The sequence below is a fragment of the Mustela putorius genome, unplaced genomic scaffold, assembly GCF_011764305.1.
Source record: "Mustela putorius furo isolate JIRA1106 unplaced genomic scaffold, ASM1176430v1.1 tig00003858_pilon_pilon_pilon, whole genome shotgun sequence".
Lineage (NCBI taxonomy): Eukaryota > Metazoa > Chordata > Mammalia > Carnivora > Mustelidae > Mustela > Mustela putorius.
The window spans coordinates 19,749,827-19,777,734 of NW_025422010.1; the positions used below are offsets into that span (position 1 = coordinate 19,749,827).

At 42.9% G+C, this 27,908-nt stretch overlaps 1 protein-coding gene across 7 annotated transcripts in view; it reads right to left on the reverse strand.

Moving 5' to 3' along the window:
* Positions 1-27,908, reverse strand: part of ANKRD29 (ankyrin repeat domain 29) — a 54,700-nt gene that overhangs the window by 11,044 nt on the left and 15,748 nt on the right. For 5 of the 7 annotated variants that reach the window (XM_045065454.1, XM_045065453.1, XM_004742840.3 and 2 more), the window contains 5 exons: positions 20,769-20,867; positions 16,989-17,087; positions 13,216-13,314; positions 10,012-10,110; positions 430-528 (listed from right to left, as the gene is read on the reverse strand). In XM_045065454.1, the coding sequence (XP_044921389.1) occupies positions 430-528; positions 10,012-10,110; positions 13,216-13,314; positions 16,989-17,087; positions 20,769-20,867 (495 nt within the window). Of the gene's footprint in view, positions 1-429; positions 529-10,011; positions 10,111-13,215; positions 13,315-16,988; positions 17,088-19,050; positions 19,267-20,768; positions 20,868-27,908 lie in introns of those variants that run through there. The other 2 variants (XM_013051464.2, XM_013051463.2) reach the window with 2 other exon arrangements.

Here is a 27,908-nt window from a genome sequence, read left to right on the forward strand (position 1 = left end):
CCCAAAACAAAGACGCTGCGCCCCCACCTGCACTGCGGTCCAGGGCCAACAGGAGGCGCAGCGCAGCCAGACGCGCTGCAGCTAAGGACACCCCCAAGGACAGCCCCAGGCCCGGGCTCCTACCTCCAGCATTTCTCCCGGGTTCATCCAGGAGTCAGCTCAGGTGGAGAAGGATCTCCGATGATTAAACATCTTATCCTTGGGGAGAGTGGGCAGCATTTGCTAAGTTTCAGCTGACTTGGACATTTACTTTATTTTCCTGCTGAAGAGCCGGTGGAGGTTGGGGGAAAACCCGGGGGAGTTACAGACCAAATAAAGGTGCGTTTTCTCCTCACGTCTAAGTCAGGCTGAGTTTTGGAGCTTTGGGGCATACACTACCCATCCCCGTCCCCCCAGGCCCCTCGTGCTGCAGCTGTGACTCAGACTCACGTTGCGGGCGGCATCCCGGTCTGCTCCGCGCAATAGCATCACCCTCACCACCTCGCTGTGGCCCATCTGCGACGCAATCCACAGTGGTGCGGTCCCGTCCTGCCGGGGAGGCGAGACGCTTGCTACCACCCAGCAGCCGCCGAGCAGCAAGGCAGTGCCCACAAACAGCACCCCCATCCCCGACACATGAGGACGGAGATGTTAACCCATTTACACAGACAGGCACCTGGCAGTGCCTGGAACACCCGGAATGCGTGATTGCCAACATCGGGGTTTGGGCTTATAATACAGCCATTTTATGGCAGAATCTTTTAGCCCATAGGAGGGTGAGTAAACCCAGGAAGGAGAGGCCAGCAGTTTATTTTCCCCGGGTTCTCTGTTTGCTTTGCTGGTGGGTTCACACAACACACCCTGCTTAGTGGGGGCCCTCGTTTCCACAGGAGAAAGCAGTTTTTCTTGGAGGTGATGTGAGAGGCCCAGAGAACTAAAGACATTTCTCCCACTCCTCTATTCTAGTGTCTAGAATCCCCCACAGATGGCCATTTTTAGGGAGTTCAGTTTCATGCAGGATGTGATATGATTTCTTCTGGGAGGAAATGCATACTAGCAAGTTAGAGCAGGGTGACATTTTTGGTAATATTTCCGGGTGCCCCCAAAGAGCCTGTTTATGTGAGCGTTGGGCGATGATGTGGAGAGGTATTGCTCCAGAGAAGAAAAGGTGAACCATCCAAGGGAGGGAAAAGGATTTGATAGGAGGGTTTTCTGTGGGGGAGTGGGGGAGATGGAGGTCAGATGGGAGTGTCCGTGTTTTCCTCCTGGCTTGAATCTGGGTTAGGTAAGCACCCAGATAAAATATGGTGAATTCCAGATGGAAAAGGATTTTCTCCTGTTCTCGGGATGAAACCCAGGGAAACTGCAGGCCTCTTAGAGAATCTCTGCTCCTGGCTGGTGCCTGAGAGAGCAAACAGAAATGGATGAAGGAGTCTGGGCCAATGGGCCCAAAACATCTGTCAGGATCCCTGATTCCCATCAATGAGGCATCTGCACACCCAGAAGTTCCTGTCTGCCTGTGCGAAAGTGGAAGTGCTAGTAAACAGTGGTCAGGGAAGATAAAGCCATAGAAGATAGTGATTTCAGGATGACAGGCCAACAAGGGACCAGCCAGGATACTCACAGACAGGAAAGGCTGGAATGGCACAAGGACCAGACATGAGTGTCCCCACCCCACCTTAACGTGGGGATGATAGCCTGACCTCTGAGGACTTAGGCCAGTTTGGAGGGAAGGGCAAGGAGGAGGGCGGAGGGACTAGAACTCACTAAACATAGGCTCTGACGTAATGAAGACAATACGGTCCCAGGGGACTGTTTTGGTCAGATAAGACTGAATTACTCAACAGTGGGAATGGGGCGGAAGAACCAGATGATTCAGTTAGAGAACATAAAGCTTCATTTTCTGCTGCAGTATATAATTTCAGCTCCATTCTACTAGCCACAGCAGGCACAAGATTCTTGCCCATTGCTGTCCAGGCAAAGGGATACAGGACAAAGAGGTCTGAGTGGGGTGGTGGGTGATGTCAAATTAGGAACCTAGAAGGATCCAGGAGTGCTGAGGGGTGGTAGGAAGACACTGGTACTGTGTCTTGGGAGAGGTGGGAAAGAGGTGCTGAGTGAAACAGGGCGGAAAAAAGATGAACACCTAGAGCCGCTTCAAGCTTTTTACAAGGTCTCTGTAGGAATATTCTTGAATCTGAAGATCATTATTAGCAATAGAAATAATACCTTACTTTGTACTTTCGTTTTACAAAGAATGTCTACATTCATTAGTTAATTTGATTCTCCTAATTTAGAATCATTCATTCCTTCATTCACTCAACCAACCAGCAATTATTAAGTATCTTCTAAGTCTCTGGCAGAATACTAAAGAAGACATGGTCTCTGGTCTCAGGTCTCAAAGGAACTTAGTCTAGTGGAGATGGGACATGGAAATTTCAAGATGATTAGAGTGCTATAGTAAAGTATGGACAAAAGTGCTCAAGATGAGTCAGGAGAGGCACCTGCTTACTGTGTAGAGGTTACGGGGGTCAGTTGGGGCGATATCTGGGCTGGGCCTTAAAGGAAGACTAGGATTTTGCTAGGTGGGGGGGAGGGGGGGGACATTCCATGTAGAAGGAAGAGTATTTACAGTCACAGAGGCTTGGACAGGTGTGGTTGGTTCAAGCAGAGAAGGAAATCCAGCGGACTGTGGTCCAAGCGGTGTGCGCTGGAATGGAAGAGGGCAGGAGAGGGAGGCAGAGCGCTGGAAACTCTTGTCCCTCCTCGCCTGCTCTGGGCTCACCTGTTCTTTGTCACTATGTCCACCAGAGGGCATGCAAGGAAAGGCAGCCAGCCGCAAAGAGCCCACTGGCGACTTGTTCAATGTGCCTTCCAAGGGCTTGCCTGTTAGTAAAATGATCTTAATTGATACTAACATGTGGAAAGATGTTGAGAGGTGGTATATTGGGAAAAAATATTAATAGCATCAATTCATAACAGTCACGCCAACGCTGAACTTCTATCACTTAAATTGCAATAGTCATGGTAGGTGGAAAAAGAAGCCACCACTTCCGGGTTATGAGACCTTAGGCAAATCACCCTGAGCCTCTGTTCTCGTCTGCAAAAATGTAGCCTCCCAGAGATACTCATGGAAACATGCAGGAAGGTCCTGAGCACAGGACCGGCTAGCGCATGCTTAGAAAATACGCAGAATCTGCGTATTGATCATGAAAACAATGAAGCGCCTGAAAAAGCACATGAAAAACAAGAATCCCCTTAATTTGTACTTGTGTTTATAAAACACTCCACATTCTTTGATTCTCTCAGTTTTCCTGTGAGATAACTGAATAGGTGAGAATGGTAAAATGAGATTTGTGGTTAAACCTGGGAAATTGAATGTGAGTTGGAGCATTACTGTCAAATCAAAGCATTTATTAGTTGATTATCTAGTTTGTGGAGAAAGGTTTTCACTTCTTTCTGTACACCTCAGTTCCTGTTTTCTCTTATTTTTTCCTACTATTCTCATGGTCAGAGTCTTCGCTTTAAAGATGACTTCACAATGAAATGACAGAAATTAAGTCAACTTGGCTCCTTTTTGTTGAGTTTTGAGAGAATTGGAGCAGGAAAAACATTTAAAAATTTATATTTTTGTAAATATAGAGTTTTAAAATAAGTTGAATCAAATAAATCACAGTGAACTAAATCACAGGAAGTCAGGACGTCTCTGGTGCCTTTTTAAGAAAAGGAAATAGGACACTCAGCTTGAAGAACATGAGATTCACAGGGTTATGAGAGCTGTCATTTACTATTTGTGTGCAAACCAAGCAGAAAAGGATTTAGACCAATTTTGCATACCAAGTGGCATAAAGAGGGCTGATGGGTAAAAGTTACTTGAGATTTTGGCTCAGTGTAAGACAGAGGTGGTGGTGAGGGCTGGTTACAGACTCAATAGCAGTAATGAGTCCCTGCGCCTGGAGGGGTTCAACAGTGGCTGATTACCACTCAGCAGGATTGTTAAGAGAGGATTCATGTGTCTGATAGATGGTTACACAGGTGACTTGCACAGTTCCTTCTGATTGGGTTATCCCCTCCCTCCATCTGAGATGATATTTGTAAGTATCCTTTTATAACAGTTTTATAGATAGATCATAGCACGAGATGATGCATATGACATCATTTGTTTTAGAAACTAAATATTAGTTCGTTTTAGTTAGGGTCCTAAAGATTATTTAGCAAATTAATTAAAATTATTTTGTCCATGGGAATGAATATATTTCGCAGCACTAACTTTTTGCTTCTGCTTCTTCTAGTCCTCACGCTTAGGCTACTTCCATCTCTAGATTCAAGCCACACACAGGGGTCCCTGCTTGGTGTCTCCAGGCTGGAAAATAGGTCTGTAAAAGTTGATATGAGATGTCTGTCTTGCCCAGCCTGAGCCTATTTCCCCCATCCACAGGTGCTCATACCAAGGGTGGGCAGGCCAGCCAGTCCACTGTGGTCCAGTCAGTAGAGCCCAGTGGCAACCATGACATCGCTATTCCAAGAGTTGGGTAGTCTGACCTATAAACTTAGGGACTATATGCAAGATGAGTAGGCAGAGGATGCTAGGAAAAAAGGGAGTAGGAAGACAGAAAGAGAGGCAAGAGGGGACTTTGAGATGACACAGACTACATGGCTCACGAGAGAAATGGCGCAACCCTGACTTCTGATGGTTTTTTTTTTTTTTTTTAGATTTTATTTATTTATTTGACAGAGAGAAATCACAAGTAGATGGAGAGGCAGGCAGAGAGAGAGAGAGAGAGAGAGGGAAGCAGGCTCCCTGCTGAACAGAGAGCCCGATGCGGGACTCGATCCCAGGACCCTGAGATCATGACCTGAGCCGAAGGCAGCGGCTTAACCCACTGAGCCACCCAGGTGCCCCTTCTGATGGGTTTCTATTCCAGTGAGGCCTGGATGAAATAGAAATCATAACAGCAAAGGCACCATAGTTATCCTCGTTCAATAGATGAAAAAACAAAATCCTGGACTACATAAAAATAAAAAGCATATATACAGCAAAGGAAATAATCAACAAAACTAAAAGACAACCTACTAAGTGGGAGAAGATATTTCCAAATAACATATCTAATAAAGGGTTAATATCCAAAATATATAAAGAACTGATGCAACACAACACTCAAAAAACCAAGTAATTCAGTTTAAAAGTGGGCAAAAGACATGAACAGACATTTCTCTAAAGAAGGACTATAGATGGCCAACAGATGCATGGAAAGATGTTCAAGATCATTCGTCATCAAGGAAATACAAATCAAAACCACAATGAGATAACACCTCACACCTGTCAGAATGGCTAAAATCAACAACACAAGAAACAACAGGTGTTGGTAAGGATGTGGAGAAAAAGAATTCTCGGGGCGCCTGGGTGACTCAGTGGGTTAAGCCTTGCCTTCGGCTCAGGTCATGATCTTAGGGTCCTGGGATTGAGTCCCACATCGGGCTCTCTGCTCAGCAGTGAGCCTGCTTCCCCTCTCTCTCTGCCTGACTCTGCCTTCTTGTGATCTCTGTCTGTCAAATAAATAATAAATAAAATCTGTAAAAAAATAAAAAAGAACTCTCATACTGTTCAGTGGTGGGAATGCAAACTGGTACAGCCAAGGTGGAAAACAGTAAGGAATTTCCTTAAAAAATTAAAAATAGAATTACTACATGATTCTGTAACTCCACTACTGGATATTTACCCAAAGAACATGAAAACACTAACTTGAAAAGATATAGGCACCTCTGTTTATTGCAGCATTACTTATAATAGCCAAGATATGGAAGCAGTTCAAATGTCCATCGATACCAGAATGGTTAAGGAAGATGTGGTGTGTGTGTGTGTGTGTGTGTGTGGACACACACACACACGTATATTACTGAGCCATAAAAAAGAATGAAACCCTGCCATTTGCAACAACATGGATAGACCTAGCAGGTATAATGCTAAGGGCAATAAATCAGTCAGAGAAAGACAAATACCATATGATTCACTCATATATGGAATTTAAGAAACAAAACAAATGAACAAGGGATTAAAAAAAGAAATACAAGCTAAGAAACAGATTGTTAATTATAGAGAACACACCAATGCTTACCAGAGGGGGTGAGGGGGAGATGAGTGTTATACGTGAAGGGATTAAGAGTGAACTTACTGTGTTGAGTACTGAGCAATATATAGAACTGTTGAATCACTCTGTTACATGCCTGAAACTAATACAACACTGAACGTTACCTGTACTAGAATTAAAATAATAAAGGAAACCCAAAGAACCCCTGAAATTCAGGAAATGTAAGTGACTTGCTCAAGGTCATGCAGTCAATAAACAAAATGGACTGTGTTTCATTTCCTTAAGTTATCTATATCCCCATAACTCACAAGCCATTCTCCACCCAGTGGCGTGGATGTGGCTCCCTAGCTGGGTTTTACAGTTGTCCTGGCACTGGTGCCCAGGCCCTACATGTGAGTCTTGTTCTAGTTTGCAGCCACTCATCACTACGTCTTTAGCCTTCCAGGCCTCACTGGAGCTCTGCTCAAACCATGGGGTGGCTTATGGAGACAATAGAAGTTTTCAGAGTGCCTATCATGTGCAGAGGGCATGCAAGAATTGGGGCCTCCCTGTTGCTGTATGTTTCCCCCCCCAAGCCCTCAGGACACTGCAAAAATCCATTTGCTCCACTTTTTCCCATTGGCCACCACTGGGTTTGCCCCTCCAAGCTTGCAACCTGCGAGGACCAGCACTATCCGGGCCCTAGCATCTCTGCATACAAGTGCAAACCAAGGCTAGAGAAGACACTTTATGAGTGACCTTTCTCTCAGGCTCCAAAAAAATCCTTATTAGCACACTGAGAGGACAAGTTGGAGATGAGTGATGACAGGCCAGACTCAGCCCTGGGTAGACACTCAGACCGGTGCCACTCCATGAAAGCACTGTTTCATAAGGGGGATGAGTTGAGTTAGGAAAAGTACACTTCAAAGCATTTTGTTGATAGAAAAACAGACTAAACAGCCATCTTAGCTGGTGATTAAAAAGGCCTGAGTGTATCAACTCTACATGCTGTGGTCACATAGAAAGAACTGAAGATGAATTTTTAGCTTGACTATAGACTACAATGATCTTGGTGACCTTGACCCTCTTTAGGATGAACAAGGCAGAAATATTTTTCAAGTTTCAAATCAAGAGCTCAGTCTTTCCAAAGTCTGCTTATAACTTTGTGATTTGGATTCCTTCTCACAAAAGCCCTAGAAAGGTTTTCAGTTCATCCATGATAGAGTTACAAGGAAAAGCCACTCCTACCACTGTTCAGATTCCCTGAAGCTCAGTCTGCGGAATAATTTCAGTGCAACTCTGTGAACATGCTGTCCCAGGGGTACCATAAACTGTTGGGACCCCGGAGAATGGCAAGGAAAGAAATCATAAATCCAATTTATCTAAAAACATTAAGAAATGAAATCGGGCAAACATCCTTGCCTTTGTTTTATAAATTCAAGAATTTTCTGACAGGGATTCCATGTGTCAGCTGAGATTTTGGAATACTGCACTGGTTTCCGAATGCCCTGCTGATGTAATAGTCTAGCACTCACAGGCCATTTTAATGGAAACTTTTAGTTACCCCCCTTTTTTTTTAAAAGCTCCTCATAACTTGTGACAAAGTCATCCAGGACTACTATCGCTTTTGCCATATTTATGACCCTGCTTGTTTTGTAGGAAGGGAATTAAATATGCAGAGTTTGCTTTTTTTTTTCTTTTATTTTGTGCAGAGTTTACAGTTTCAAAGAAGACAGGACCTGGGCTAGTCTGACCTGGCTAGATAACCTTTTCTTATCAGCTCATGGCAGGTAATAAAAAGAGTATGGCTTAAAGGTACAGTGGGGTTAATGTACCCTATAAAAAGGAAAAATTCCATTGCTTTTTTCCCTCCAAAGCTATTTTTATTTTATAAAACACCCCTTTTCCTGAATAACAATTTTTTTAGAACTGGACTCATAATTCCACACAATTGCACTGGATGCAGTCTTTGAAGGGCATGTCACTTGCATTTTGATCCGAGGGAGGGATCCTCCAAACAGCTGGACTAGGTCATTTTTGACCAGGTCATCCTCACCATGAGGAATGAAAGCAGGCGTGGGGGTGTGGCCAGCCCCGTACTGTTGGCTCACTCTTTAATTTCTTGGCTTCGGGGTCATCTTATGACTCAACTTAGATTTGAGTGGTCACCATCCGTGCACTATTTGAAATATAATCTTTTTTTAAAAGATTTTATTTATTTATTTATTTGATAGAGAGAGAGAGAGAGAGAATAAGAGAAAGAGAGCTGAGAGGAGAGAGGTCAGCAGGAGAAGGAGACTCCCTGCTGAGCAGGGAGCCCAATATGGGACTCAATCCTGGGACTCCAGGATCATGATCTGAGCCGAAGGCAGTCACTTAACCAACTGAGCCACCCATGCGCCCTGAAATATAATCTCTTATATCAACTTGTTTTTTTTATGAATAGTACCTGAGGCATACGGTTAGTACGATTCACTTTACAAATAGATTTGTCAAAGTGCCAGAGACTATTTAAGAAAGATGTACAGATAGAAAAGCCTGGTAATCTTGACAATCTTTCATTTCTAAATTCACGGTGGTACCCTCAATAATGGCCTCCAGATCAAACTTCTGCAATCTAAAAATGACCTTTGGCAAAATGAAGCACCCGATTCAGAATCAATCAAAACTTTTAAAATAAGGAGGACCAACAAGAAAATATTAAGCTCCAATCCCCAAACATCAACTCTGGCAGGTATGGAAGTGCAACTTTTCCAAAGAGCCTCCTCTCCCAAGAGTATTCCTGGGGCCATCTAAATCTAAGACTGTCTTTAAAACTCTAAAAGTTTAATCTTACGTAGCAGTATTTGGCGTACGTTAAGTGCTTAAGAAATATTGATTGAGTTTTGAATAAAACAGTTATTAAAAAGGGGGAGCTTGAAGAGATTCTCAGGGTCATCCTGTCCAGCCTCCTAATTTTCAGATGAAGGAAGAGAAGTCAAGAGATGCTGATTCACTTGTTCCAAACCACACAGCTAGTTATTGGCAGAGCTGGGATCTAGAATTCAGGATTCCTGACCTCAAACTCACTTTGCCCAAAGGCCCTTTGTCATCTTAGGTTCCTATGCACTTGGACTTCTAAAGACTGAAGAAGCCTGGGTCCAAGAGCTCAGACCAACCTTCCCTATGTGAACATATAAGCATATGTTACATTACACATCAGGTTACATTATTATGGGAATCTGCCTGGGTGTCATTTCCTGGGAAGAAATCAGCTTGACTTTTCCCCGAGAAAACTACCCTTAAAGTTATGTTACTTTAATCTGAAATGTTTTGTTAAAAACAAATTGATTAGTGCAGAAACCATTCCTATATAAGAGAAGCTAATTATAATGCCTTAGATTTGGATGGTTCTTTACCATTCATAAAGTGTGACCTATATTACCTGGTAGTTCTGTTCTTTTAGGTATCAACTGATTTGCTAGATGTTAGCTTGGTTTTGGTAAAGTCAGTCTCAATAGCGTTATAATTGGGAGAGATGAAGGTGTAGAACCTACTAATGATTCCCAGTGGGCTGAAGGGCTCATCTTCTGGGCCAGGGGTAAGAGATAAGACATTGTATCAGCAGAGGGACTGGAGAGGGGCAAGGCTACCTGACTCACCTCTATTTACCTATGTCCCAGGCGAGTGCACTCTCATGACCTCAGCACAGCCATAATTTATTTGAACAGGAGGCGGCCGTGTATGTACTTGACCTCAGCCACCAAACACCCAATTTTCAAAAACAGTAAATGGTGAAGTCAGCCCGGTATCGCAGGCTTGCTGGTGAGCCCAAACAAAGAATAGGAGAAACCCTAATCCAAGATTAACTTTATCACTGAGGCGAAAGGGTTGAAGGATGCCCAGAGTTGACCAGTTATCTCAGGAGCTGCTGCAGGACGGGCAGGCCCTCCCTGCCCCACAGCCCTGCCCACAAGGACATTACCTGCCTTGGCTGGTTGACTTTTGCTCCTGAGGACAACAACAGTCGAATCACATCCAAGTAACCACCTTGGGCAGCGAGGAAGAGGGCAGTGGCTCCATCCTGAAAGATATCAGAATGAAAGGGTTCAAATCATCTTTCATGTTTATTTTAAAAGAAATTCAATTAAAAATACATCCGTTTAATCCAACTTGCCACTTCTGTCCCCCACTTTGTTTTCGTATTCAAGGTTAGTGTTTTATTCTTTGAAGAACAGGTCTAAAATATCACAAGAAGTCAGGTGGAAAGGTAGTGTTTCAAATAAACTTAAAAGGATACGTTATAACAAATATAGTGACTGTTCCCTTTACACAATCTTGATCATGGAGCCTATCATCCACTCCCTTGGCAGCAGCACCCAGGCTGTCAAAATAGCTAGTTATCATTTTTCTCTCATCTGCACAGACCTTTCGTTAGCTGTCACCAGTGTTCTTTGTGGGATCTCAGGGTTATCCCCTTTTGATTAGTTTAACAAATACATACGTTTAATGCAGTTTTCCACTTCAATTCTTTGGTCAAGTAAGGACTCAGTGTTAGTTTAAAGAACAAACACAAAATAAAGTCTATTAATTAAAAAACAATGAACAAGTCCCCTGAACCAGTATGGTATGTTTTTATGAATCAGAAATTAAAGTGTCCTTTTAATTAGATCTTTCCTACCCCTTTCTCTTTCTTGCCCCTATCTCCATGTCCCCCCCCCCCACCAACATGCCATTTTTCTAAGCTTTGAAACAAAAGATGCTTCTAGAAAAACTGCCCTGGTGAACTCCATGAACTCGCTCCCCGACAGCCCAGAAGACACCAACAACACGTATAAAGAATGAAGAAGTCCTACAGGAAAGCGCAAAGCAAGTGCTGGCTTCCAGTTCCCTTTAGTGTGTTTTCCTTTTAACTGAGTGTCTAGGTCCTCTGGGCATTTCTTTCTTAAAGACCTGTCACTGGTAATGGCGGCGAGCACAGCCCTCGGCTCAGAGCATGCCTCCTCCCCAGAGGCTCACCTCCTGTAGACAGCATTCACAGAGTGGGCCGAGCCTCATTATTTCTAGACCGCAGTGGAAAACCTGGGCACAATCTAGTGGAAAACACCTCGCTCACCCAGTTAATTACCACCCCTCCCATCAGGAACTGTAACCACAAGCTAAAATAAAAAGTGCTTTTCCCTGCCAGTCCAGCCAGGTGGAGGGTGCTAGGTTTCTGGTGGGTGACAGCTGAGCTGCCAGACTCCTCTTCAGGCAATCATTAAAAAATTACTCAGCCTGTATAGATCTTTAATCAGATGTTTGATATGGGGATGAAATATTCAGCTGCTCCTTACTGTGTGGCCACAGAAAATCCACCGTGCTCTTCGTAGCCATTAATTCGGACATTCCCTAAAATGCCTGTCCAAGCATTGCAGTTTTTACTGCACACGACACATTTCTGTTCCTAGAAGCTTTCAGGAGTCATTGACTGGGGATCCTCCATGTTTTGATTGTTTCTAGTGGAAACATTCGTATTTGGACAATTTGGGTGAGGGTGAATGTCTTCGCATAAAATGGAGGTTTCAGTGCATGAAATTTCTTTTTTTTCTTTAATATTTTATTTATTTAATTGAGAGAGAAAGAGAGAATGAGCCTGAGAGGGGAGAAGGTCAGAGGGAGAAACAGACTCCCCATGGAGCTGGAAGCCCAATGCAGGACTTGATCCTGGGACTCCGGGATCAAGACCTGAGCCAAAGGCAGGCGCCTAACCAGCTGAGCCATCCAGGTGCCCCGGTGCATGTAATTTCTTGAGTCACTTCACAACAGAGAATAATTTAGTACAGGAATGGGCTCTCCCCAAACTCTGCATTTCTAAGATTATTTGCCACTCTGGGGTGAGCCTTTTGGATGGAATGTTGTCTAACAAGCACAAATCTGCCAGTCCATTTGGATTGCTGACTATTAATGGTAATGGGATGAAAATCACAACTCATTTTCCTTTTCCAAAGACTTGGGTACTTCCTGTTGAACTACACACACATACACACACACACACACACACATATACACACACACACTCTCTCTCTCATTCATGCTCTCATATATACTTCATTATATGCAGCCAAAGAATTAGCCAAAGCTGTGGACCCGTGTTCTTAGACTTGGCCGCCCATCAGAACCATCTGCTGCCCTGGTGGTGCCCTCAGAGATTCCAGCTCCATCTGGGATGGGCTTGGAAGTTCTCCCCCCACCCCCAGTTCCCTATGTGGTTCTAATGGCCACCAGAGCTGAGAATCACTCCCTCAGACCCGTATCAAGGAACTTGGTCATTGAAGTGAGAAAGCTGCGTGTTCAAAGGGTGTTCCAGATTTTGAAGTGCAAAAGGGTGGTGCTAGCTGCTATGTGCTTCACAGAGGTCTGTGACATGGAAGTCCATCATGTAAACTCAGGGGAGGGTGTTCAAATGGAGAAGTTCCCACTGACACATCTCACTACATGTCTGTGAAGGTGTTGTGTGTTTGCATGTCTGCTGGTGGGATAGCCTAAAATACGATTCCTGTGGAACCAGCAGTAGGAACCCTTCTACTCCTCGTGATGACTCTATCAAGTCACTTCATCTCTTTATATTTTATTTTTGTTATTGTCCAAAGCCAGAATAACAGGATTGACGGCGACGATGGAAAGAGCCTCTGGGCCATGTGCTAATTGTCAATTAGCTGCAACAGACCCACACTCGCAGCAGGAGCCTCTGGAAGGCCAGTGGTGTGCGTGTTCTTCAGTTCTTCAACCCTACCCGATCTCACTTCTCTTCGAATAACTTGATTTCTCCTTTATGTGTGCTCTTCCTCCCGGATAACTCTACAACAGCATTATTCTGCTTTTCAGCAAGCCCATATGCCAGGCTGGTTATCTTATGGGTAAGTACGTGTCACGTGATTTTTAAGCTCCTGCCCACATACGTTATATGAGCTGCCGCGTATGTATGAGAGGTTTAAAGGGTAAAACAAAGGTGGGTAAACAAGGTTATGTGCTTCTCCATAGAAAAAGCTCATCTGGCTAATTCCAGCTTTTTCTTGGACTGAAGTCCTACCGCTCATTAAAATATTTTTGAGGTAGCATTTCCGACACCTGAATTTAGACTGCAATTCTGTGGCTGAGGAGGGGGTAGGCAAGCGTCCAGCTAATGTCCCCTTGAAAACGCACTCACGTGGAGTTGGTCGTGGATGTCGGCTCCATGCTTCAGTAGCGTCTCTACCACCCGCTTGTGTCCATACTGGCTGGCAGCCAACAGGGCTGTGCCCCCATCCTGCAAGGTAGTACCATGTTAGAAGGGTGCAGACGTGTCTACTGAGCAGATGCTTCCACAGAGGGAGAGCTTTGGGAAAAACTTTGCTCATAGATGACAACAAACCCACCTTTCCTTTTTCATCTCTTTCTCTTTATAGTCATGACAGGGTTCCTCCTGAAGGCATCACGTCATACATGTGGATGACTTGCTTGGGATACATTACAGTTACTGGACTATGTTATTGTGAGTCGCAGCCCATGTCAAATGCAGAATTATCTATTTGCATCTCAATAAAGGAAATGAAGACTAGAAAGCCTGTACCAGTCACTTCTGTCTTGGAATTACCTGAAGTCTCCTGTGTCTTCTGTCTAGAGACCCTCTTGACAACTACTGGCTTCTCCCTGTGTTTTCCCCCAGCTGTGGGCCTCGAAGATTAAGGTGATTTATGGAGTAACCATCTGGGGCCATTGTCTTCAGGGGATAAGGTGTGGGTCCATTAAGAGTGGGTAACTGCATGTACCCTGTGAACCTCTCACCATCCTATTTAGCATTTTCCTTTGAACATGTGCCAGTCTGTCCATATCTGTTTTATAATATGGGCCCTAAAACGAATCGGAGCCCAGAAGAGTAGATGTGGTCCGATGGGGAATGGGACATTCCTTTGTTCCATCTATTCAACTTTTATCTTGACAGCCTGAATTAGAACTAGCTTTCATGTCAACCACATCACACTACTGACTCACTGAGTCTGTGGTCAACTGAAACCCTTGATGGTTTTTCTCAGGTGCTGCAGCCAAGGCATTATCTTTTCCCATCTACATCTGGAGAGCTGTTTGTTTGGCTCTGCGAATTGGTCTGTGGGCATCTGTGCTCGTTGTAAATAATGTAAGAACATGTCATCTCGTTCTGAAATACAAATCCTAACTCTAAGAGAGGGTGGTTTATAAATCTGGGGCACAGAGTGTTTATGCAGAATGCCCGCTCTCTGACTCCCACCCTCATAGGGTCTTATTCTGGTGAGGCCCAGAAACAGGCTTTCTGACCAGTCGTGTGAGGGGACTGTGGTGTGAAGGTGGCAGGTAGGTCTCACTTGGAGAAACATTGCTGTAAGAGCTCCCTTGTTCACAGGCTATGTGTGGGAGTGGGCACTTGAGCTGTGATTTGAAGGGCGGAAAATGGAGGACAGACTGAAGGGCTGAGGCTGCTGGGGGGGTGGGCCAATGTGAGTGGGGGCATGGGCAACAAAAATCGCAATAGCAGCGAGGAACACCAACATGTCCAACTATTGTTCTGTCAGTTTTTCTCTTTGCCTAATGAGGTAAGAGAATAGATAAAATATGGTGATTGTCATAGAAGAGCTGGTACCTTTTATTTTTGTTATTTTATTTATTTATTTATTTAATTTTTTTATTTTTTCAAAGATTTCACCTATTCATTTGACAGAGATCACAGCAGGCAGAGGCAGGTAGAGAGAGAGAGGAAGGGAAGCAGGCTCCCCACGGAGCAGAGATCCCGATGTGGGGCTCGATCCCAGGACCCCAGGACCATGACCTGAGCTGAAGGCAGAGGCCTTAACCCACTGAGCCACTCAGGTGCCCCTATTTTATTTATTTTTTAAGTAGACTCTATACCCAGAGTGGAGTCTAACTCGGGGCTTGAACTCATGACACTGAGATCGTAACCTCAGCTGAGATCAAGAGTCAGATGCTTAACCCACATGCCCCTGTACCTTTTATTTATTTATTTTTAAATAGTTTATTTATTTATTTATTTGAGAGAGAGAGAGAGACAGCATGCATCCATGATTTGGGGGTAGCCAGGGGGTCAGAGGGAGAGATAGAAGCAGATTCCCTCCTAAGCAGGGAGCCTGATGCGGGGCTCGATCCCAGGATCCCAGGATCATGACCTGAGCTGAAGGCAGATGCTTTACTGACTAAGCTACCCAGGTGCCTCTGTACCTTTTATTTTTAAAAATACATTTTGGGGGATATAGCTTTAATAATGATGAGAACAACTGTTGAAACAAAGGTAATTTTAATGACAGGATCATATGAAAACTGAACGCCTCTTGACATTCTCTTCTTCCCATGGAAAGTTCTTGGACACCTGCAGGTGACCTAATGGAAACATTTGGAATTGCGCTCCAGGCCCTGTGTTCCATGGATTTCTGGGACAGCAACTGTTGCAGAGACAAAGGCTGAAAGCCGGCATTAACTTGTTAACCAAGAAGACTAAAGCAGCCATATGCGGGGCATGACCATTCTAACTTAGTTCAGAGAGCTGAGATTTACATTTGTAGAACTTTACTTTCTATTTTTAGTTGTATTACTTTTATTATGACAAATAAAATGATAATATGAAAATACATACAAACATATTTTTTGGATTATTGTATATTATATGCAGCATGTGTGGAGGCATGTGTACTGTCCAACAGCACGTTCGGAACAGACCGATCTTATCTGAAATTCAGATCTACTTAATAGTTAGCATCTTAACAGGAAAAGAAAAAAAAAATCCACTGGAAACTCCCCTGACATCCAAATTTCACATACGGTGGTTTAAGAAAGCCTGAAAGATTCCAAGTCAGGCAAATTTCCAGGAATTTTTTGGTTCTGATTAGGCTGGAAATAAGTTGACAATTCCAAAAATGTTAAAGCAGTTCAAATTCTCCTACTATAAACCTAAGTTATCATGTACAATCATATCATAAACACAAAACTGATCTTTCTGCAACCTGAGTTTTCTTATCTGTGTGTCACGCATGAAGACTCAATGACTTCTTTAAAGGAAGAACCGCATTTCCTTGCCCAACTATGTAAACTGTAATCATGTGTTACATACTTCAGTGAGGGCATCTCAAAAAGTAAACTGCCTGACAGATTGCCCTCCTTAGAAATCTCTCAGATTCCACTAAGAGTGGCTTAAATACTTTGATAGATCACTGGGATTAATCTTGAAGTAAAAAAAAAAAAAAAAAAAAAAGCCCACGAAAACAGGGAGTTATAAAGCACCTGCTATTGTATCCAACCTGATAACAAAATTTAGTGTCCCAGAATAGGAAGCTACCAGTGCAAGACAGAACATAAATAATGCCCCATAAAATTAGGAGCCCAGAGGGAAAATGCCATATTTTGAATTGATTCCTTAGGACTACCTCTCAACCTTTACAAGTAAATTTGTGAAATCTACCTTCTTAGGCTTGAAAATCTTGTAAAAAAGAGTGGGGTGCCTGGGTGGCTCAGTTAGTTAAGTGTCTGCCTTTGGCTCAGGTCATGACCTCAGGGTCCTGGGATGGAGCCCCATGTCAGGCTCCCTGCTCATTGGGGAGTCTGCTTCTCCCTCTACCCCTTCTCCTGCTTGTGTTCTCTCTCTATCTTCCTAAAATAAATAAAAGTTTTTTTTTTTTTAAAGATTTTATTTATTTACTTGACAGAGATCACAAGTAGGCAGAGAGGCAGGCAGAGAGAGAAAGAGGAGGAAGCCGGGTTCCCGTGGAGCAGAAAGCCCAATGTGGGGCTCGATCCCAGGACCCTGGGATCATGACCCAAGCCGAAGGCAGAGGCTTTAACCCAGGCTTAAGAAAAAAAAAAAAAAAAGAAGCACAAATTCATACTATGGATGGAGAGACAGGAATAATCATGAGTGCTAAAATTCTTCAACGAAGTATGAAATCAAGAAAGTTCTCTTACTTTGGTCCTAAATTCAGTGGATGCTCCAAACTCAAAGAGAAATCTCACGACGTCATTATGTCCTTGCTGGGCAGCAAAGAACAGGGCAGTTGTACCTGACTAGGAGAGAACAAACAGCTGGTTTTAAGGCATTTAGTTACATTGCATTTGTTGTACATTTGCACACAAAACAATATCCTTGTATGTAAGCCTTCTAACCTAGGAGGGAGCTACATTTGAACTGATTATATTCCTTGTTCAGAGAAGTGAGAATATGAAAGCGGAACTTTATTTTTGGTTTAATGGGATGAATGATGGACCCAAAAGATATGTCCTTGTCCTAATTTCTGGAACTTGTGAATATTACTTTCTGTGGCATATGATGGGGTTAAGTTAAGGATTTTGAGAAAAGGCACTTATCCTGGCTTGTCCTGGGGGGCCCTAAATCCAGTGACAACTGGATAGAGACCCATTTGATATAGAGGAGGGGAAGAGGTAATGTGACCACAGAGGCACAGGGGATGCGGCCACAAGTCAAGGAATGCCCACAGCTACCAGAAGCTGGAAGTGGTAGAGAAAGGGTTCTCCCCTGGGGCTTTCAAAACGAGTGCAGCCCTGTGGACCCACCTTGAATTTTCTGGCCTCCAAAATTGTAAAAGTGTAAATTTCTGTTCTTTGAAGTCACCTAGTAGGTGGTAATTTGCTACAGAGGTCACAGGGAACTAACTACCATGCTTGGTGACATGGGCATTCTTACAGGGAAGAGTTCTGGTAGACTTCTAGCTACAGAGTTAAGTACCCCACAGTAGAAAGCTACCAGCCCAAGAAGAATCTAAGTAATTCACCCAAACAGACTCAAAATATTCCTCAAAAGAGGACCAGCCTGGTTCCAAATGTTAAACCAGATCAGGGATAGTCGGAGACACAAGTTTGAGCATCCTCCCTTTCCAGCCATTCCCACAAGCCGACTCAAAGATTGGTAGCCAGATCATTGTGTGATAGGAGCAAATTCATCATACCACTCTGTGGGCAGTATCTATTTTCCATACAAAGATGCTCTTCATTCCAGTGCTTTGAGCAGGGATGAAGCTCACACATTACACCTTCCCAGGCACAGTAAGGAGAGACACCTTCCACAGCTCACCTGGAAGTCTTAAAGTGGTAGGTTCTCATCCAGGTGGGAGAAGCCAGGAGGAGCAGGCCTTAAGGATTACTGATGACCTTGAAGCATGTTCTTAAGTGTATGTGTGTGTGTATACATGTATGCATGTGTGTGTGTGTTTGAGACAGGGACCAATGAGCCCAACCACTGTGGCAGAACACAAGCCAATACCTTCCCAGTCATGACCGTCTATCTCAGGCTATGCCCCCAACCAGACGCTGCCCTGGGGAGGCACAGGTAATGTGACCATTCCCAGAGCCTTTCTGCCTGCCACGCAGGAGTGACTTTCCCCTTGGTTCCCATAGAAACAAGTGGAAGGCATCCTTTCATTGGATGTAACCAGGTCTGGATGAAGAAACTTGGCTAGCATAGGAAAATCCTCATCTTCTCAACAGACATTAAATTTCAGAAACTACCAGAGACAATTTCTAGAAATTGTTTCTTCCCTAAGAAAAAGGACTTTTCATCAAGATTTTATGATATATTAATTGAAAAACCATATCTATAGCAGTGTGAATCAATTTTGGAACATACAAGTATCATTCATTAGTCATTGTGCACACGAATGTGGCCATCTGTAGACAGAGGAGCCAGACATCAGCTGGAATGTGAATAAAGGTCTTAAATGTATGTGCTTTATTACTGTAACCCAGGGCCTCATGAAAACTGCACACGCAGTTCCTAACCCTGGAAATTTTAGCTGATATTGCTGGTTCTTTAGAGCAATGGTCTCTCTGGATCATTAGCTTTCTGTTCTTGCAAGCTCTGTATACGCAGACAGCCATCCAAAGAAAACAATGACAGGTACCTTTTCAGGAAACAAGTATTTTGATATGGATTAAATGGAAAAAATGGACTAAGAATGAACCCAGACAGAAGCCTGCTACATGAGTACCTTCCACAGCACTGCTAGGTACTCACCTCGTGTGTGAGCTTGGGGCCTCTCTTTGGCAGCTCTGTCACCGGAGGCTGGGGTGGCTTCGGGAAATTCAGGGGACCACTGGGCATTCATGTAGCAACATTATTTGGGCTACAAGGTTATTTCAAAATTGGGCACACTTCAGTAAGTCCTTGAGGGCCATTTTTGTTCAACACACACAATAGTTTTCATATCCAAGAATATTAGTGGAGCAATCGGAATGAAACAGATAAATATAAAACCATAAAAACCATACATTGGCTGAAAAGCAAATAAATGTTTCTCTTCTTTCAGCTTTTCACAATTGTTCTGAAGATATACTTGTGTGTGTTAAACTTGCCCTTCAGGATAAAGTTTTTTGAGGAGCAGATCTGAATCATATTGTTTTTATTAGAGAAAAGTTTGTCTATTCTTTAAAGCTATAATAAACCAAGACTGTGAAGCATAAAGGAAAAACAAAAAGATTAGGGTAATTTCAAATTATAATTCTAAATGGGCCCAAACATTTTCCTCCCAGAAGGAAATTAGCTGCTGACATGAAAAATGGCTTAAAACAATGCTCCAGTGTTGTGAAAATTGCTCCAAAGAATCTGTCTGAGACTAGATTTGCTATGGTCTGTCTGTATGGCTCCTCTTGATAGATCAGGCTTGCTGGCGCAGGCCTATGGAGAGCCAGACTCCAGAGTCTATTCATCAAGTGTCATTCTTCCATGGTCCAGAGCCAAGGTGACACCCAGAAGAGAGAAGGGAAGGACTATAGGTGCCCCACAGAATAGCCAGCCCTCACAGCTCTACTCAGAGGTAGCAGTCCAGGCTGGAAGACGGGGTGTACTGATTGATGAAAGTTTGGTTGATGACTCATCTTTTCTGAAACAACTGTAGGGTAGGCCCTAGGATAAGACTGGATCAAGGAACATCAAATGCTCCAGTTCAGTCTGAAGCTTGCCCCAGGATGCCATCTTGGGTCTGAGTTAGTGTGGACTGAGAGGTCAGATTCACTTTAGGGTTGACCTATGGATCTACCTCCAGAAAGGTTAATTTGCAAGGCCCTAGATCAGCTTGAGAATAAATGGATCCCCCTCAGATCTGACTCCCGAAGTATGGTAAAAGGTCCAACCTTCCACTGCTCTTCTACACTGGACCAAGAATGGTCTAGCCAGACTCAACTCCCAAGGTGGCCTTTGAATGAAGCATGGGAACAGGCTCACATTTTAGTTCAATGTCCACCACATGGCTTTTTGGGGAGAGCTTTTTAATACGTGGCCAGTCAGAGAAGCCCTTTGTAATCATAGTTTGATGAGGATGACTGAGATAGTCTAGCAAGTGAACCTCATTCAGAACAGGTTGGTGACCCAATCTTTTTAAAAATACAAAAAAATCTCCATGAAAATCCTTTAACTTCTACAGCACCTCTTCCCCAGGGAAGAAGGAAGACCTGATTTAAGCTTGGGAGGAAATGTATGAGTGCTCAGGGAATGTGGTTAGAGGTTTGGTTACCTCACACTATAACACACACTTGAGAATATTCATTCCACTGATGTACACCCAATGGTCCATTCTAGGGCCTTATTTTAGGCACAGCAAAGTCCACAATCTGGGCATTAATGCCATGCAGGAAAAAAGCAATGATTAATCTGGTCTTCCTTACCTATTTACCACTGTAAAAATTTCGAGTCTCTGTCACTTGGGTCATTCTTATTCAAGTGTAAACCTGACCTACCTCTCTCTGGAGATTGATGTCTGCTCCTTGCAGAACCAGTTCCCTCACACAGTCTATGTGACCGGCATAGGAGGCGACCATGAGGAGCGTGGTGCCATGCTAGATGGAAGACAGACAGAGAGCAGTTATGTATGTCAGAGAGGGTCCTGGAGGAGAGGCTAAAGAGATGTCAGGTCCACTTGAGACACGTCCAAGTGCACAATTTCTCTCAGTATTGAGTGTCTCATGAAAAACCTTATAACGCAAAGTAGACAGAGAAAAAGCAAAGCGACAAACTGCTGCAGGTGGAGTTTTCAATTTAAAAACCCACTTAATAGGGTGCCTGGGTGGTTCAGTTGGTTAAGTGGCTGCCTTTGGCTCAGGTCATGATCCCGGAGTTCTGGGATCAAGTCCTGTGTCGGGCTCCCGGCTGTGCGGGGAATCTGCTTCTCCCTCTGACCTCTCCCCTCTCATGTTCTCTCTCACACACTCTCTCTCTAATAAATAAATAAAATCTTAAAAAGAAGAACACCACTTAATCCCATTACCTTCAGAAATGCAGTCCAAAGGAACCATAATCACTGCATGTGAAGGCAGGAGGGATGTAATTGTCTTATTTTATGATTCATATTAAATGATTTCTGGGCCCAAACACTGTTCTTAATGGGTTAGGTCGTACCTGTTGGTTTTCTGAGTTTAGAAGACTTTTTTTTAGAACTGATTCAAGTAAAAATGCAAGGTACCTCAAAGATATAGGAGACCAGAGTAGTCAGTAGGAGTCTGGGGGGCGGGGGGTTCACGTCAGCCTCTATCATCGATTAACTGTGTCACCTGGGGGCACATTGCTTTTAATTCCTGGGATTTAGAGTTCAATTTCCAGTTGTTTTTAAGGGCTTGGAACTGTGAGTTTGACCACTACCTCTGTGTACGCAGCAACCTGCCTTTCTAGGGTGGATAAGAGAAAGATGGTACTTTACAGGAGGAAGGTACGGGGTGACGAGTGACTCTTACAAGCCTCATTTTAATTCATGGGTGGGATTTTGTAGGAAGGCAGTAGAGTTGACAGGTCTTGGGCTAGTTATAGAACCTTTCCAAGGTTCACCCTCCTTATCTGCAAAATAGGGAATAATAAAAGCATCTGCTGGATTAAATCAAATGGGTAAACGAGATAATGTAGGCAATGTGCTTAGCATAGTAATGTTAGCTATTAATTCAGTAAGTGTTAGCTATTATAATATTTTGATACTTCAATAAATGTTGGGTCATCATTTGGCTTTTGTTGATTTCTGTGAATCTCAATACGAATTTTGGGAAAGTCTTATTTGCTATGTATGAAAAGTACAGGTAGAGTAAAAAAATAAAAACTAATGGCTTCATGGAAGTGTTCTCTATTTTCTCTGCTTCCATGAGACCGTATTTGGTATTTGAATGTTAGACATTCGTTAGGCTGTACCATCCATTATCAAGTTGAACACCTTCCTCTGTATTTCCCAGGATTAGAATGACATGTGGAAGTTGGTATTACTAACTTCCTCCTGAACATGAAAAATTTTTATTTAGATTACAGATAGAAGAATCTGATTTAAAACCAATCTGGAAGATCACTGGGATGATAGTGAAGTAGGAGGACCCTAAGCTCACATAGATAGATGTGTCTGACAGACGCAGTGGAGTGTCAATAGGTATACAATGGGAGTCACAATAGATGACACTCTCATCGTTGTAGATAACGTGGAAAACGACCTGAAGACTAGAACCAACTCCATAACTAAAGGTAGAGAAGAGGTCACACTGAAGAGGGTAGGAAGGGCAGAGATGCATGGGGAGGTAAATAGACCACTGCTGTATGCAGGGTGAGGGGGGTTGGGTGGGGAGAGAGCTGTGAAGAAGGGAGGGAGACAGATTATTACACTGGGGAGCCTGCGCCAGAGACAATGAATCCCCATAATATTTGGTTCTGAAAGACAGAGGATCCAAATTTCACGAGTTCTTATAACCAGCAGGACTGAAAGCCTGGAATTTCATTTTTATCTAGTTTTTAAAGGTTTTTATTTTATTAAAAAAAATTTTTTTTTTGAGAGAGAGAGCGCACGTGTGCACACGCTGTGTGTGTTGGGGGGGGCGGGGGAGCAGAGGGAGAGAGAGACACCTGGGTGGCTCAGTCAGTAAAGCCTCTCTCTACCTTAGCTCAGGTCATAATCTCAGAGTCCTGGGATCGAGTTCTGTATCGGGTTCCCTGCTCAGCAGGAAGTCTGCTTCTCCCCCTTATGATCTTGAGATCATGACCCAAGCAGAAATCAAGAGTCCAACGGCTAACTGACGGAGACACCCAGAGGCAACCTAAGATTTTTATTTGTAAGTAATCTCTATTCCCAACGCGGGGCTCAAACGCACAACACAGAGATCAAGAAGTGCATGCTCTACTGACTGACCCAGCCAGGAGTCCTTGGAATTTTAAAAATCAGTGGCTCAGCTTTGGAAGAGGATGGAGGGCAAGAGGAAACTGGGTCCTCACCCTTAAAAAAACAGCACCACAAACAGCCGACAGAGATACAGCACAGAAGCAGTAGTTTAAAAAATGCCTGGGGTACATGGGAAGGAGATTTGTTTACTAGTCTCAGAAATGGCTGGAGGAGCAGGGATCCTTGGAAGACTTCTCTAGGAGCAAAGGAGCTGGTAGGCACCATTTCCTTCTCCTGCTCCCAAGCAAATTCCCATGACCATCTGCAGGGACCAGTGAAGCATGGATATTCACTACCTAACTGGCTGACATGCACTACCCCCTGTGTGGGTTGTGGATCTGCCCCCTCTGGTGTGCTTTTGCCTGGAACCCACTCAAACCAGACCCACAAACCAGGCAGTGTACAAGCAGCCCGAGCAAGGGTCAGTGGCACTCCAAAGTGACTCCTGCCCTGGGGAGAGGGAAATGTAACCACACAAGCAATCATACTGGGGCCCCAGCAGTGGGCTGGGTGCAGACAGCTGGTCTGACCGCAGGCCCCACCTGCCAGTGAAAGCATCTCAGCAGACAACACAGGGAAAGCAGCCTGCAGTTTGTTGCTACTGCATGTCTGGCAAACTGGTCTGACTCAACTCAAGCCTGGGTTTGCCCCAGACTGGCCCACAAAAATCACCAGGACCAAACACTGCACAAAACAGCAAGGAGAGCCACTGGACTCTCCTGGGCTGAAGGAAAAAGTGGCTCAGCCACAACAGCAGGGGACACACAACACATACAACACACATGGGAGACCCCCCCCCCCTGCAGTGCCAGGTACTGGAAACAGGGGACATTGCACTGCAGGATGCTACAGGAGCTCTTTTTCACAAGGCCACTAGTTTTAAGAGTGGGCGACATAGCTTACTTTCCAAACAGAAACAGACACAGAGAGTTAGATAAAATGAAGAGACAGAAGAATATGTCTCAAATGGAAGAACAGGACAAAACCATAGCAACAAATCTAAATGAAATGGAGATAAGTAACATGCCTGATAGGGAATTTAAAGTAATGGTCCAAAAGATACTCACTGGACTTGAGAATCTCAGGATTTTGAGATCAAGCCCTGTGTCAGGCTCTGCACTGGAACCTACTGAAAATTCCTTCAGGATATATCTGTTAAACCCAACCAGTCCAATGTGTCATTCAAAGCTACCATTTCCTTGTTGATTTTCTGTTTTGATAATCTGCCCATGATGTAAGTGGGGTGTTAAAGTCCCCTACTCTTATTATATTACTCTCAGTTAGTTCCTTTATGTTTGTTATTAACCTTTTTATATATTTGGGTGCTCCCATGTGCTGCTTGCACACTGCCCAGGTGTATACATATTTATAATTATTATATCTTGTTGGATTATCTCATTATTATATGGTATCCTTCTTTGTCTCTTGTTATAGTCTTTTTTTCAAAGTCTACTTTGTCTGATATAAGTATTGCTCCCCAGGCTTTCATTTGACATCCATGTACATGATAAATGTTTCTCCATCCCCTCACTTTCTATCCGCAGGTGACTTTTGGTCTGGAATGAGCCTTCTAGGCAGCAGATAGATGGGTCTCGTTATTTGGATTTTTTTTTTAAGATTTATTCATTTATTTGAGAGAGAGAAAGAGAGAGAGCATGAGTGGAAGGGGCAAAGGGAGAGGGAAAGAGAGAATTTTAAGTAGGTTCCATGCCCTTGTTGTTCCTTCAACAAGGAAATGGTAGCTTTGAATGACACATTGGACTGGTTGGGTTTAACAGATATATCCTGAATATTCCATTCTAAAACAGCAGAATACACATTCTTCTCAAGTGTACATGTAACATTCACCAGAATAGATCACATATTACATCACAAAACAAATACTGACAAATTCAAAAGATTGTAGTCATTTATGCTTCTTTACTGACCAAAATGCTATGACTAGAGATCAACCACAAGAAAAAAAATCTGGAAAGAGCACAAATACATGAAGTTAATAACATTCTACTAAATAATGGATGGGTCAATGAAGAAATTAAGGAAGAAAGCAAAAACAAAGAAAAAAATGAAAATGAAAACACAAAGGTCCCAAATTTTTGGAATATAGCAAAAGTGTTTCTAAGAAGGAAGTATATGGCAATACGGCAATACAGACCTATCTCAGAAAGCAAGAAAAATCTCAAATAAACAACCTAACCTAACATCTAAAGGAGCGAGAAACAAACAAACAAACAAAACCCAAAACCAAAAGGAAAAAAATAATAAAGATTAGAGCAGAAATAGATGGTAAAGTAAATAAAAAAACAACAGATCAATGAAATCAGGATCAAAAAGAAAAGAGAGAGGATTAAAATAAAATCAGAAGTCAAAAAGGAGAAATAACAACGAACACCATTGAAATACAAAGAATTATTTAAATTCCTAGAAACATATATCCTACCAAAACTGAAACAGGAAGAAATAGAAAATCTGAATAGACCAGTTACCAGCAATGAAATTAAATCAGTAATCAAAAAAACTCCCAACAACAAAAGTCCAACGGGAATCCATCAAAATCCTTAAGGAGAACACAGGCAGCAACATCTTCAACCTCAGCTGCAGCAACTTCTTCCTAGAAACATCACCAAAACCAAGAGAAGTAAGAGCAAAAATGAACTAGTGGGACTTCATCAAGATCAAAAGATTTGGCACAGCAAAGGAAACAATCAACAAAACCAAAAGAAAACCAACAGAATGGGAGAAGATATTTGCAAATGACATGTCAGATAAAGGGCTAGTGTCCAAAATCTATAAAGAACTTATCAAACACAACACCCAAAGAACAAATAATCCAATCAAGAAATAGGCAGAAGACATGAACAGACATTTCTGCAAAGAAGACATCAAAATGGCCAACAGACACAGGAAAAAGTGCTCAATATCACTCGGCATCAGGGAAATACAAATCAAAACCACAATGAGATACCACCTCACACCAGTCAGAGTGGCTCAAATTAACAAGTCAGGAAATGACGGATGCTGGTGAGGATGTGGAGAAAGTGGAACCTTCCTACACAGTTGGTGGGAATGCAAGCTGGTGCAACCACTCTGGAAAACAGCATGGAGTTTCCTCAAAAAGTTGAAAACAGAACTACCCTACAACCCAGCAATTGCACTGCTGGCTATTTGCCCTAAAGATACAAATGTAGTGATCCAAAGTGGCACATGCACTTGAATATTTATAGCAGCAACATCCACAGTAGCCAAACTATAAAAAGAACCTAGAGTCCATCAACAGATGAATGGATAAAGAAGATGTGGTATAAATATACAATGGAATACTATGCAGCCATCAAAAGAAATGAAATCTTGCCATTTGCAACATTGTATATAGAACTAGAGGGCATTATGCTGAGTGAAATAAGTCAACCAGAGAAAGACAATTATCATATGATCTCCCTGATATGAGGAATTTGAGAGGCAGGGCAGGGGGTCATGGGGAGTAGGGGGGAAAAAATGAAACAAGAAGGGATTAGGAGGAAGACAAACCATAAGAGACTCTTAGTCCCATGAAACAAACAGGGTTTCTGGAGTGTAGGGGGGTGTGGAGTGGGTGGCTAGGTTATGGACATTGGGGAGGGTATGTGCCATGATGAGTGCTGTGAAGTGTGTAAGCCAATGATTCACAGACCTGTACCCCTGGGGCAAATAATACATTATATGTTAAAAAAAAAAAAAAAAAGCCCAAGACCAGATGGCTTCACAGGTGAATTCTACCAAACATTTCAAGATAATTCCTATTCTTCCCAAATTATCCAAAAAATATAAGAGGACGGAAAACTTTCAAATTCATTCTGTGAGGCTAGCATTACCCTGATACCAAAACCAGATAAAGACATTACAGAAAAAGTCTTAATGACTACAGGTCATTAATTCTGATGAACATAGATGCAAAAGTCTTCAAAAAATATTAGCAAACAGAACCCAACAATACAGTAAAACAATCATTCACTACAATCAAGTGGGTTTTATTCCTGGGATGCAAGGGTGGTTCAATATTTGCAAATCAATGTGATATGTTATATCAATAAAAGAAAGGATAAAAACCACATGAACATTTTAATAGAGGCAGAAAAAGCATGTGACGAAGTACAACATCCACTCATGATAAAAAATCCTCTGCGAAGTAGGAACATAGGGAACATATCTCAACATAATCAAGGCTATATATGAAAAAATCCACAGTGCACATCATACTCAATGGGGTAAACTGAGAGCTTTTCCCCCCAATACAGGAATAACACAAGGACGTCTACTCTCACAACTTTTATTCAACATAGTACTAGACATCTTAGCCACAGCAATTAGACAAAAAAAGGAAATAAAAGACATAAAATTCATTAGGAAGTAATAAAACTTGCACTATTTGCAAATGACATGCTACTATACATAGAAAATCCTAAAGACTCCAGTGAAAAAATACTTTAGAACTGGTAAATGAATTTGGTAATTTGCAGGATACAAAATCAATGTACAGAAATCATTTGCATTTCTATATACTAATAACAAAGTAGCAGAAAGAGAAATTAAGAAAACAGTCCCACTTGCAATTCTACCAAAAATAATAGAATACCTAGGAATAAACCTAACCAAGGATGAGAAAGAACTGCATTCTGAAAACTATAAGACATTGATGAAAGAAACTGAAGAGGACACAAAC